The sequence below is a fragment of the Hoplias malabaricus genome, chromosome 11, assembly GCF_029633855.1.
Source record: "Hoplias malabaricus isolate fHopMal1 chromosome 11, fHopMal1.hap1, whole genome shotgun sequence".
Classification (NCBI taxonomy): Eukaryota; Metazoa; Chordata; class Actinopteri; order Characiformes; family Erythrinidae; genus Hoplias; species Hoplias malabaricus.
Genome location: NC_089810.1, coordinates 32,988,530 through 33,000,660, shown reverse-complemented (window position 1 = coordinate 33,000,660; position 12,131 = coordinate 32,988,530). Strand labels below are relative to the sequence as shown.

Here is a 12,131-nt window from a genome sequence, read left to right as displayed (position 1 = left end):
ATTCATTATTAATTAGTAAACAGATCTCTTCCTAGTGTTCTGTTTTATTTTTTACCACAGTCCAAAAAATGTTTTTAGGTGGATTGGCAATTCAAATGTGTCCATAGGTAAGCGAGTGAATGTATGTATGTGTGTGTGTGTGTATGGTGTCCTGTGATGAACTGGCCACGCTGCCAGGATGTGTTCCCATCTTGCTCCCAGTGATTCCAGGTATGCCTCAGACCCACTGTAACCCTGAACTGGAAAAGCGGTTACAGACAATGAATGTTACAAAATGAGCTGGTATTTCAATGGGTAAAATGAATTTAATATTTTTGAAAATACAGCTATAATTTCCTTCAAATATTGAGGCAATATCATACAACAAAGAACCTTTCATATAAATTTTACATAAAATGTACTAATAACAGCCATGAAACAGTACAAAGTTTTACATGTTTTGGCAGTTGTTCAGGACACATGATTCTGACCTGTTATATATATGTTAAGCTTCATATGTGTGTAACATCACCAGATCCGTGTTATTTCTGTAATATGTTTAGTTTACTGAACAAAAAAATATCCGAGTGTTCCAACAGAGATGTAATGAAACCAAGCAATGAAATACAAAATGAGATGAAACACAGCTGTTGGGTTCTCAGGTGTTGGAGTGAGAGCTTGCTGCAGTCGTCGGTAGAGAAGCTGAGCTCAGGAAACTCTGATGAGATGAAACGCTGGCACTGGAACACACTACAAGAAAGAGAAGGAGGTAAAGCCTAAATAAGCCATGTCAATTTCTGGCAGCTGATCAAACTGCAGATTTGTGGCACAAGAAGTGTCATTTTAAGTAGCATTTTTGCTCAGATGTCTGCATTTTAAAGCACTCTATAAATAAAACTGAATTTAATTATAAGTTAATTGCCTCTTTATAGAATGTGTATTGTCATCTACAAAATTAATAAAACAATTTAAAAAATCAAAGTGCCAATAAATTAGGTTGTTTACTTAAAACAACCAGCCAATTCACGCTGCTCTTGTTTGGATAAATACTGAAATATATTTTGACAGGTTTGCTATGCACCAGAAAATTAAAGTTTCTACTTTTTGTTGTAGGTGTATTTTAAGTAAATGTCTGACCGGTACTGCTCAGGTCCACAGTGCGGCTCTGGCCCTCCTCACATCCCAGCAGGCGCTGGAAAGCTTCGAAATTCACTGCCGCATCCTCCTCAGAAACTGGGTGAGTGACCTGTCCTTCACCCAAACGACAAACCTCGAACCGCACCCAGTTGTAACTTAAGGCAGCCGGACACACACACACACAGAAAATAAACAAATCCAGACAGCTGTAGTAGATTACAAACACATTCTCCTACATACATTATTTGACTGGAAAAAAAGGAACAACCAAAATAAAACAAAAAGGAAAACTTTTCCTCACTTGTTGCACTTTCGAGCTCCAGGACAGCTCTGAATCAGATTCTGAATAGTTGGGTGGGAGAAGCCAAAAAAGTCTGCACCTGAGGGGACAATTTTGGTCAAAGGCAGGCCCCTATAAAAAGAAAGACATATTACAAATCCAAATTAGAAAGGAAAAAAGAAATGCATGGAAAATACAAATTAAAAAAAAAGAAAACCCAAGGAATCAGTGATGTGTAAATCATCCTTGACCTGTATTACACCTATTCCTTTTGAAATGATTCTTAACCTAGAGGTTAGGAGTTTGAAGATCCCACGTTATGATAAGCATATTATGTTATCATTCATTCATTATCTGTAAGCGCTTATCCAATTCAGGGTCGCGGTGGGTCCAGAGCCTACCTGGAATCATTGGGCGCAAGGCGGGAATACACCCTGGAGGGGGTGCCAGTCCTTCACAGGGCAACACAGACAGACATTCACTCACACCTACGGACACTTTTGAGTTGCCAATCCACCTACCAACGTGTGTTTTTGGACTGTGGGAGGAAACCGGAGCACCCGGAGGAAACCCACGCGGACACGGGGAGAACACACCGACTCCTCACAGACAGTCACCCGGAGCGGGAATCAAACCCACAACCTCCAGGTCCCTGGAGCTGTGTGACTGCGACACCTACTTGCTGCTCCACCGTGCCGCCCATTATGTTATCATGTTATGATAATAATTTTGTGCCATTCTCTCTGCAAACAAGAAGGCTTGCAATAACACAGCTGCACAACTTACAGATGCTGATGCACCCTCTATTTCCCCCACTGCATGTTCAGGGAAATTTTCACAGGCAACATTGATATTCAAGCAGATTGCTTGAATATTTTATTTATTAAATTTTACATTGATTAATTCAGGAGGGGGCGGCACGGTGGTGCAGCAGGTAGTGTCGCAGTCTCACAGCTCGAGGGGGCCTGGATTCCCGCTCGGGGTGATTGTCTGCGAGGAGTCGGTGTGTTCTCCCCGTGTCCGCGTGGGTTTCCGTGGGTTACAGATAATGAATGAATGAATGAATGAATAATTCAGGAGGGGTTGTATCCATTATTCATTGGCTATCATTTTAGGAATAGAGTGTTATGAGGAGATAAATCAGCAGATAGAAGTGTTAGACTTTCAGTCATATGCTAGAAACGTGGCTGTCCTGTTGATTCCCTCCTAAATTCCCATATCTGTCCTAAAATTCCCTCCTTTGAACAGATATGTTATAGGTCTTTCAATCCATACCTCTCTTTTGTTTTTTTAGCTAGGTGAATGTGCTGTGGTAATATTTTTGACTTGAATGATGCTTTTGCTTGATGATCTGTTTCATTCTTATCTTTGATGTGTTTGGAGCCCCAATAAAATGTGTTATCTTGCCAATTTAATAGCGTTTGATTTTATCACTACGTGGCTTGGCATTAAATAATCCACAGCCCAGTACTGGTCCACAGAGCAGTGGTTGTGAATCTCCAAAATACATGACTGAAACTCTACCAGTCAGCTACCCAACGCATTTAAAAGCAATAGATATCTACCTCTTAGCAGTGATGGCTTTCAGTAGGTCTGTATGACAGCTCTGAGCTGATGAGCCCACAATGGAATTCTGTGGATCCTCTTCAGGCACAATCTCAAACTGCAACATGTAATTACACACAAAAAATTACATTTTCCTCATAAAGCATACCAATATTTAACAAGGCTACAGTCTGTGTTTATAAAGAACAGTTTTCATATAACATTTATTGCTAGACAACACTGTCATTGCTTGAAAGAGTCGTATAGTATAATGTTCTTTTACCTCCCTTCAGCCTGAGTTTGAGGGGTCTGTGGTCTAACAAACGACGACAGTATCTTTTTATGAATTTCAAGTCTCTTATTATTTTTATAGGATTAAACAGTCTGTATTAATACTTTGCCTGTTCTTGTCTGGAACACTCCTTAAAATGTAGGCCTATCCTTATATAAACATGGCTAATAAGCAGATAAATGCAAATGTGACCTCATAAAAACATTTATCTTCATCAAAGCAGGGGCACTCCTCGCAGGCAATGTCCCAGTTTTTTATTTTATATATTTAGGTAGATTGTTATATGTGTATGTATATTTTGCATAGTTTTAAAACAATAAAATAGTTCCATATTACATCGACCTGCAATTTCAAAAAGCTTTTCCATGACATGGGCTGTGCATTCATGTTTAAAAATAAGGGCTGATTCTGTAAACATACCTGAGGTCCCTGTCCACCATCTTTTATCTGACAGGTATAGAGGCACTGCTGCTCTGGGTTCTTCATGCTGGCAAATACTCGTGTACTGCAGAAGCCCACGGGATAGATGGCATTTTCATCATGAAAACTGACTCGATCTGTGATGATCTGATGGAAAAGGGGGACAAATATGATGTAATTTCTATATGCATATACTCCATCACTGACTGTAGTTCCTCAGGGAAGAAATAATGGCGGTGTGTCCGCTAAAGAAAAATTATGCATATGAGTCAGCAGTCTACAAAGTAAGACATCATATAATTTATTGTAAAATTGCTCCAGTATAAATGACTTTTGTGTGCTGAATTTTGATGACTAATGACTGACCTCTCCCAGGCTGTAGACAGTTAGTCCACCCAGTATGATGGGAAAAACAGGCCTTCCAGAGGAGTCCAGTGGGATGGGCTGCACCAGCTTCCGTGTCCCACTTTCCAATACTTTTCTCTTCTTAGAAATTTTCTTTGATGCTGAGAAGAGTAAAATGAACAGCAGTGGCAATGCTTTTCACTATATACTGATCTGCCATAACGTTATAAACACCATGTTGTTTCTACACTCACTCTCAATTCCCACACCTCCACTAAATACACAGGAGCACTACATTGTAGTCCTACAATTACAGACAAGTGGATCAGACACAGCAGTGCTCTTTGAGTTTTTAAACCCCTCAGTTTCACTGCTGGACTGACAATAGCCCACCAATCAAAAACATCCCGCTGCCAGCGTCCTGTGTCTACTGATGGATTAGAGGACGACCAACACAAAATGTGCATCAATATATGAGCTAGTGTCTCTGACTTTACATCTACAAGGTTGACCAACAAGGTAGATGTGTTAGAGTGGCTGTGTCTGATCCACTCGTACCAGCACCACGTCAGTGTCAGGGTGAAAGATGGTAACAGATGGAGGACAGTCTGATTGTATGGACAGTGTAGAAACAAAGAGGTGGTCAAAAATGTATGGCTGATCAGTGTAAATTAAAACTGTTCAAACCTACAACCCACCTTCTTCTCTTCCATTCTCCCTCCCTCGTTCTTTTCGTTCTTTCTTGTTTTTTTTTAATAAAGCATCATCGGGCACAGAGGGTCCAGGACCCTGGCTTTGCCCTGTAGGCATGATGGAAGGCCCCGGTGTGCTGGAGCTGAATGTGGTGGGGGTGTGAGAAGTGCTGGTGGGAGTGGAGAGCATTTCCCCTTCTGACAGAGACTGGTACTGAAGAAGAGTCTTCAACAGGAACCTAGAGGAAACAGTGTGGTCTTTCCAGTCTTGTAAGAACTTTCTGAAGGGTATCATAGAAGGCTTTTCTAATATAAAGCCCATAACTCAGTGCTAGATTTTGTATTAATAAAATAAAAATATCAGAAAACAGTAGAAGATATTTCCATGATTAAAACATACCAATGGGATTTCTAGTATGTGTTCAGTAAAATCCCTTCTCCAAAGGTTCAAGTCTATTGTTAGGTTGTCAGGACAGAGCTGAAAAGTAAAGTGGCGACTACGTGCAGACATGATGGAAACATTTGTTTATTTTACTGCTTAATTACTGTTTAACGTGTTCTTATTTCCAAATGTAATTCATCAGATCCAGATATCCCAGCAAGACATTGTTTGAGAACTTGCAATTTTCAATGTTTCTTCAAGGGGATAAATACCACTAGATAAACCAGATCCTTTTTTTTACTTGGATTTTGGAGCTTTTTTCTTAGCAGACATATTTCATCATTCCTTAGTAATATTCCATGTCGCCAAGAGAAATGACTCACCTTCTCTCTTCTTTAGCTCTCACAAACTTTTCCTCCAAGTGAGCGACTTCATCACAAAGAGCTGCATTTTCCTGAACATTAGTGGGGGAAAAAAAGAGGAAGGTTCAGTTAAAATGATTATTATAATTTTTTTTCTTCTTTGTGGCTTCAATTATTGAATCGTTTGTCATTGTAAAATTTCTTTAGTTTTTACTATTCATTCATTTACTGTAACCTGCTTTTATTCTTATCATTGCTGTTTTTGTCTTGTATTGTTCTGGTTTATAACATTATTATACACATTCCAGTTTTGCTCAATGGCACTCATACACATGAACCCCTTTTCCAGAAAAGTTGGAACATATTGTAAAATTTTGTATTAAATATAAACACTTTTTTAAAAATGTGATTAGTTAATTTTCTTGTACTTTTTAAACAACAATGAAAAGATTCCCAATGTTGTCCCAATGCAATCAAAACATCAAATTAGGAGCAAGATCCTAATCACTGTAGGTCACTTATTCTTAAGTATCAGATTTTTAAAAATTAAATAAAAAATGAATACATATAAAAAATTAAATCTTTGGGCCAAAATTATGACAAATGCTTTAACAGTGCTCTGTTTTGAACACTCAAACTGTCAGCACAGCTACTCACAAAGATCATGGTGCGAGCAGCCTTGCGCAGGCGGATATACTTAAGCCTGTATTTCTCATTCTGGTTCTTGCGAAGAATCTTCTTGACTTTTGGCCTGAGCTCCGAGTGGCTGTGGGGGGAACGGTCAGATGGAATAGATGAGCCTGAACTGGAAAAGGCCGTCTGGGCAGAAAAAGCCTGTAAAGCCTGCTGTCTCTCGTCGTCGGTCTGGGCGTGTGAGACAAAGAGATAAGGAGAAGATGTGTGTAGAAAAACTGAAGGTCTGGCCAACAAGACAAAGTTCCCAAAGATGGATGTCAATAAATTCTTCACTATGAACATCGTCTTGGCAGATGCAAATTAGCCATGTGGCTAGTGTGACTAACATAACAAATGATCCAACGGTACACAATACTAAATGAGATATTATGAGATCTAAACAGTGGAGATGCAATGATGACGTACATCGGAAATGCCTAATCAAAACCATGCCAACAACACTGAATATATTTATGCAACAGACTAGTGATGAATTAATAATGGTTAAAAGAAACAGAAAGTTGTTAGTGTATGGAATAAAATAATTTAGAACACACACAGTGAGAATGGAGTGTTTTAACTTCTTCCTTCCTCAGCCCTGATTTGATTGGCCTCAGTTTTAAAGTAAATCCACTGGTGATCATTGTGCTTTTTCTATTAAGAAAACAGCCTTAACCTGTAGAGCTGTGTCCTAGTACTGCACCATTGAAGGCACACACATATTCAGCATGAAGGTAGAGCAAAAGAAGCCAATTTATTCTCAGCACAAACCAAACTTACCAAGAGGGCAAAGACTCCATTTCTGTTCTCAATCCTCTTGAAACGCCTGCTCCCTTTCTGTGTCTGAAATACAGCGTGAAACTGAAGCCAATGCTAGTTGCTGAAGCCTGATCTCTACAGACAGGACACCATGGTGTAAATCTACTTGTAATGTGTCAAACGGTGTTCATTGTTTGACTAATTGATATCAACCAGTTTTATTTAACACAATAAAATAATAATAATGACTTTGTATTATCCTTAATGAGAGGTCTATTACTTAAATCCCTACTTATATATTACTACTATCTAGTGGTGCCCTGAAATTAAAATTCAGAAAATGTTTGACAAAAAAAAAAAAAAAAAAAAAAAGATGAAAATTAAATATAAAAAATTAATGAAATACATGATAATTATTTAACTTATCAAATTAAATAAAATTATTAAATGCATTGTGTTCTACAGTATCAAATGCCACTACCTGTTTCTCACTCCATCTACATTAAATAATGCCACAGCTTCATTCTGAAGAATCTTGAATTGTGCCAGTTATATTTTGCTGCCTATGGGCCCAAATGTGACTGCGACACAGTTTAAAGGTTTATAAAAATTAACAGAATGGTAGTGAACAAGAAGCCAATTTCTGCTTCATATTTTTTATTTTCTTTCTTGTTTTTGCATGTAGGAACTAAAAATATATCAAACTAATGGTACAAATTGAATTACTGTACCTACAAAATTAACAGAACTTCTAAAGCTATGTAGTATATAACAAGAAAAATCAGTCCAGACTTCCACACTTTGTTGTTAACCAATTAAATATTTGTTAATTGACTATATTTGGATGAGAAATTTATGTAGCCAACATTTTACTGCACCTCTATTTGTAGTATAAAAGACAAGAGTGCAAATGGAAAAGATGTGTGCAACAGACATGGCACTAATTACAGATAAAATGCATGGTACACAATAAAATTTGACAGGACCATGGTGGCTGGATACAGTATGATTAGTGCATTAAGCCCTAGAGATATAATGTCTTACCTCACGGTACATCACTGCCTCAAGGCTTGACTTTGCACTATGAGAGGAAGAGTTGCATTAATGCTCTAACAGTCAGATATGACATAATTTATCATTCAAACACACTGCTCCAAAATGTTACTGTTTGGCAACTTCTGATTTCATAGTAAGTAGGACAGTACAATTTATCTGCTGATAGAATACTGAGCTGAAAATTAATATATTTAGAAAATGACAGAGAAAGCTGTTAAGCATGGATATGTCATTTTAAAATTGATGTACATATTTACTAAAAAAACAATGTAAAAAGATATTTAAATTATTTTTGTCTTCTGTGAAAGTTTGAAAGGTTGAATATCTATATACACACCTCTTGATGACTGCTTGTAATATTTAAACATGCAATAACTACTGTATTTAAAATAAAAAAAAATGTATTATGACAAGTCCAACATTTTGACAGCAGCGTGTCAAAAACGACTATATTATCTGACAGGAAAAAAAAAATATATATATATATCTGGTTTCCCTACTTTGACTGGACCAATCCCCGATCAATGATCCTCTGCTTGATCTCTTTGATGTGCATAGGCCGCCCTGCTTCCTCCAGGACGATCTGAAGCAATTTGAGAAATGTCTTTAATTGACCAAAGAAGATAATATCTCAAGAGGACCTGAAAAAACATCTAACCTGAGCAGCATCAAGCCACGTGAGGTTTGGTTTGTCTGTGACTTCTCCAGAAGGTTCTCTTAAATGTAAAAGAAATACAGTTATTAAATTGAAAACAGATACAGGTGTTTCCTACAATTCCTTTAGGAATCCTTTCCTAAGCCTAGATGATATGGACAAAATTTATAACTCAGTATATTTGTTAATGTAAGTCAGTACAATATAATTCAGATATTGATATGAACAATATAAAAGCCACAGAAAAACTGTCAAGAAAAAACAAGAAACATGGCATCACCATGAAACATAAAGCTCTTAGCCTCATCAACATTTATATTTTTTTTATTTAATTTAAAACTTTAAATTGCAGTACAATTAACTTATGACAGTGCCCTGTGGAAGCAAGAAATAATGTGCATTAAAATATATAATTGTTATTATAATATTTTATATAGCGATATACTTCCAGAGCTGATGCATGTGTGTGGTATTATTAGACAAGTGTGGGCTTATATCTGAGAAGCATGATTTGAATTCTTTATATTTCACTGCGCATTTCTAAAGAAACGTATAAGAACAATGTTAATGTTAATTCCATACATCAACACTGAACGCTGCTTACACTTTAAAAAATACTTTTTATTGGGGCTTAAGGAAGCACACACAATGTTGATCACTATCTGCAATCATTCAGTTCCCTCTGAAAAACTCTAAGTGTGTTCATAAATAGACATTTAAAAAATCCACTATGACATTCCTAAGGGACACAGCCAAAAATGTAAAGAGATGTCAATTCTTACAATAAGCGTGTTTAAAAAAAACAAAAAAAGAAAACCAACAAACAAACAAAAAAAAGAGCATGATCTTTCTCAGCGGTATATTGTAAGTTTGAAATGAATATCTTGTGGTGTAAACTCTGTCCAAAACTGGCTGGAGTTTACACGACAAGATATTAATTTAAAACTTACAACACTACATAACAACTGCTCACGTTTCTAGTGTTTCAGATGTCCCAGATAGGCCAGTCATGTTGTCCAATGCCGGGAAGAGAGAATAATTGCCAGGACCATCTGACTCCATCTCTGACTCAAAGTTGGAGAGCGTGTTGAGTGAGTCCATTGTAAACAGACACCCGGTGTGGTGTTATCGACTGTGGCTGGATAATTCCTCTAAAACAGTGGAAAATGTGTGGACAAATTCAATGTGACACATTATACACTAATCATACGTAACATTTTGAGACTGTTTGGGCTCATCAAATATATTAATAATACATTTTATTTTTAGGAAGGGCAAAATGACAGTACTCATCACTACTGCACTGCAAAAAATGAAATCTAAGTAAAATTCACTTAAATCTAGTCTAAATATCTAGTATATTTACTAGATCTAGTCTAGTCTAAATCTAGTCTTAATATCTAAATATCTAAATATATTTGTAAGAATATAATAAGATAATTCAACTTATTTCTAAGGGCGGCACGGTGGCGCAGCAGGTAGTGTCGCAGTCACACAGCTCCAGGAACCTGGAGGTTGTGGGTTCGATTCCCGCTCTGGGTGACTGTCTGTGAGGAGTTGGTGTGTTGTCCGCGTGGGTTTCCTCCGGGTGCTCCGGTTTCCTCCCACAGTCCAAAAACACACGTTGCAGGTGGATTGGCGACTCGAAAGTGTCCGTGAGTGTGTGTGTGTCTGTGTTGCCCTGTGAAGGACTGGCGTCCCCTCCAGGGTGTATTCCCGCCTTGCGCCCGATGATTCCAGGTAGGCTCTGGACCCCCCGCGACCCTGAACTGGATAAGGGTTACAGATAATGGATGGATGGATGGATGGATGGAACTTATTTCTAACTTTTTTACCTGTTTTAAATAATTTTATCTATAGAAAGTTTCTTATTCCATTGGCAGATATTTTTGCTTCTTTTAAGGATCATTTTCTGTTATTTCTTGAATTCAGAAAAAATATCGGCCAATGGAATATCTTTCTGTAGATAAAATTAATTAAAACAGGTAAAAAAGTTAGAAATAAGTTGAATAATATTATAACATTCTTAAAACAATTTCCAAATGAGTAATACTAGATATTTAGACTAGATTTATGTCAATTTTACTTGCTTAGATTTCATTTTTACAGTGTGAGGCATTTTATGTCACAATATGAATTGGTGTTTTTCTGTTCACAACAACAATTCCAAAAAATAATGCTATTAACATGGATTTTGTCTGCTTTTACTGCTGTTCAAGCCTCTACTCTTCTAGAGAAAGCTTCACAGTTGATACTGGAATATTTCAGTAAGTTTAAAATTTAGTCAGGTTTTTCTGTGACGTTTATAGCTAGCTCTGTTTACAACTAAATTAAGTATCTAAATTCAAGAATATACTGAACTTATATTACATTCTACAGAGCCCAACATTAACTTCTACTTAAAACTAATGTAATAACGCATGGGAACAATTTAATTTAAAGGTAGGAAACATCTGAGGTGTTGAAAACCCTCAAACGCATTGCATATCTTATTACATCTCGTTAAATGGTTATATATCTGGTAAAAATGGTAGTTGTTGTAGCAATAACGTTAACATTTAGTACTGTAGTACGACTGAGATACAAGGTGCTGTTTAAGCGCTCACCAACTGTTGAATTCACCGAATTATAATTCAAAACCTATTCAAATCTTGACAAAACGTTTAAACCAAAAGAACACGAACCAAGGTGTGTTTATTCTAATAACTGTTGTCTGCTAGCAAGACTCACAATAAAACACACATGTAATTACACAAAAAACATCTAAAAGCCATTCAAATCCTATAATATTCTATTAATTCAACATTAATTCTTTAGAAATTAAGTAACGTTTACTGACAGTGCCTTTCAATGGGTCAATATCTGCAGCCAAACAAGCTATAAATACGATTCAGAGTACGTTATTTACCTCCGCACCTTTTGTGTGCTTTCACAGGTTCACATTATGAAGAAGCCATACGGAATCATTAATCCTACGGTGTTTATTATTTCCAGAATTTCTGAAATAACATTTAAACAGAGAAGATGTTTTACTGTTGTCCCATGCTTCTTTGCTGCCTTCAGACTCAGAGGCAGTAGAGGAACGCTATCGCCATCTAGCGGTGAGATGAATTACGCTTTGATTCGTTCATTCAGTTGTTTTCTTTAACTGTTTTATCCCGCTGAGGGTCGCAGTGCTACTTTGTCGAAACGTGCTGTCATAGCATTCTTTCTATACGTACAGTCGCTTAAATAAAACAGTAAGAAGGGTGTTTGCGTGGGAAGAGGATGTCAATAAATCCCTGTATGATTCACCACGTAGTTTGGAAAAACTCAAGAAAATAATAACATTAAGCTAAGATTGTATATTGTACACGAGGAAGACTGTGGCACGACCCCAAAGTAAATAGTTTTAAAAACTAAGGAAGATTTCTAAGCCCATTACAACAACATCTTTCAACATGACTCTTTCAAGAGGACTATTCTTTTATTTACAGTCGCTGACATTTGCTTGTAGGGATGTCTCCAACCCAGTCCTGTCATATTTTTTTTTCGTAGATGACCCTATAGTGT

The 12,131-nt window shown here is 37.1% G+C and overlaps 1 protein-coding gene across 3 annotated transcripts; it reads right to left on the bottom strand.

The window, feature by feature from the left end:
• Window positions 1-298: 298 nt before the first annotated feature.
• Window positions 299-11,662, bottom strand: tbrg1 (transforming growth factor beta regulator 1). Of its 3 annotated transcripts, none has more exons than XM_066685135.1 (15): window positions 11,488-11,662; window positions 9,553-9,730; window positions 8,583-8,640; window positions 8,425-8,507; window positions 7,913-7,949; window positions 6,890-6,952; window positions 6,092-6,298; window positions 5,456-5,526; window positions 4,697-4,929; window positions 4,020-4,159; window positions 3,654-3,800; window positions 2,962-3,059; window positions 1,418-1,528; window positions 1,117-1,271; window positions 299-729 (listed from the first exon to the last, which is right to left on the bottom strand). In XM_066685135.1, the coding sequence occupies exons 2-15, from the start codon at window positions 9,678-9,680 to the stop codon at window positions 638-640; spliced, it is 1,623 nt and encodes a 540-aa protein (XP_066541232.1). In that variant the 5' UTR covers window positions 9,681-9,730; window positions 11,488-11,662; the 3' UTR covers window positions 299-637. The 3 variants fall into 3 exon arrangements, with proteins under 3 accessions (XP_066541232.1, XP_066541233.1, XP_066541234.1); XM_066685136.1 differs by having other exon boundaries at window positions 11,496-11,662; XM_066685137.1 differs by lacking the exon at window positions 6,890-6,952.
• Between the last annotated feature and the right edge of the window lie 469 nt (window positions 11,663-12,131).

Excerpts from the sequence above, each read along its gene's own strand:
- tbrg1 (XM_066685135.1), bottom strand. The coding sequence starts at position 9,680 with ATGGACTCACTCAACACGCTCTCCAACTTTGAGTCAGAGATGGAGTCA. Across the intron at positions 8,641-9,552 it reads ACATCTGAAACACTAGAAAC|AGAACCTTCTGGAGAAGTCA; the intron begins GTGAGCAGTTGT and ends TTTACATTTAAG. Across the intron at positions 1,529-2,961 it reads AAAGCCATCACTGCTAAGAG|GGGCCTGCCTTTGACCAAAA; the intron begins GTAGATATCTAT and ends TTCTTTTTATAG.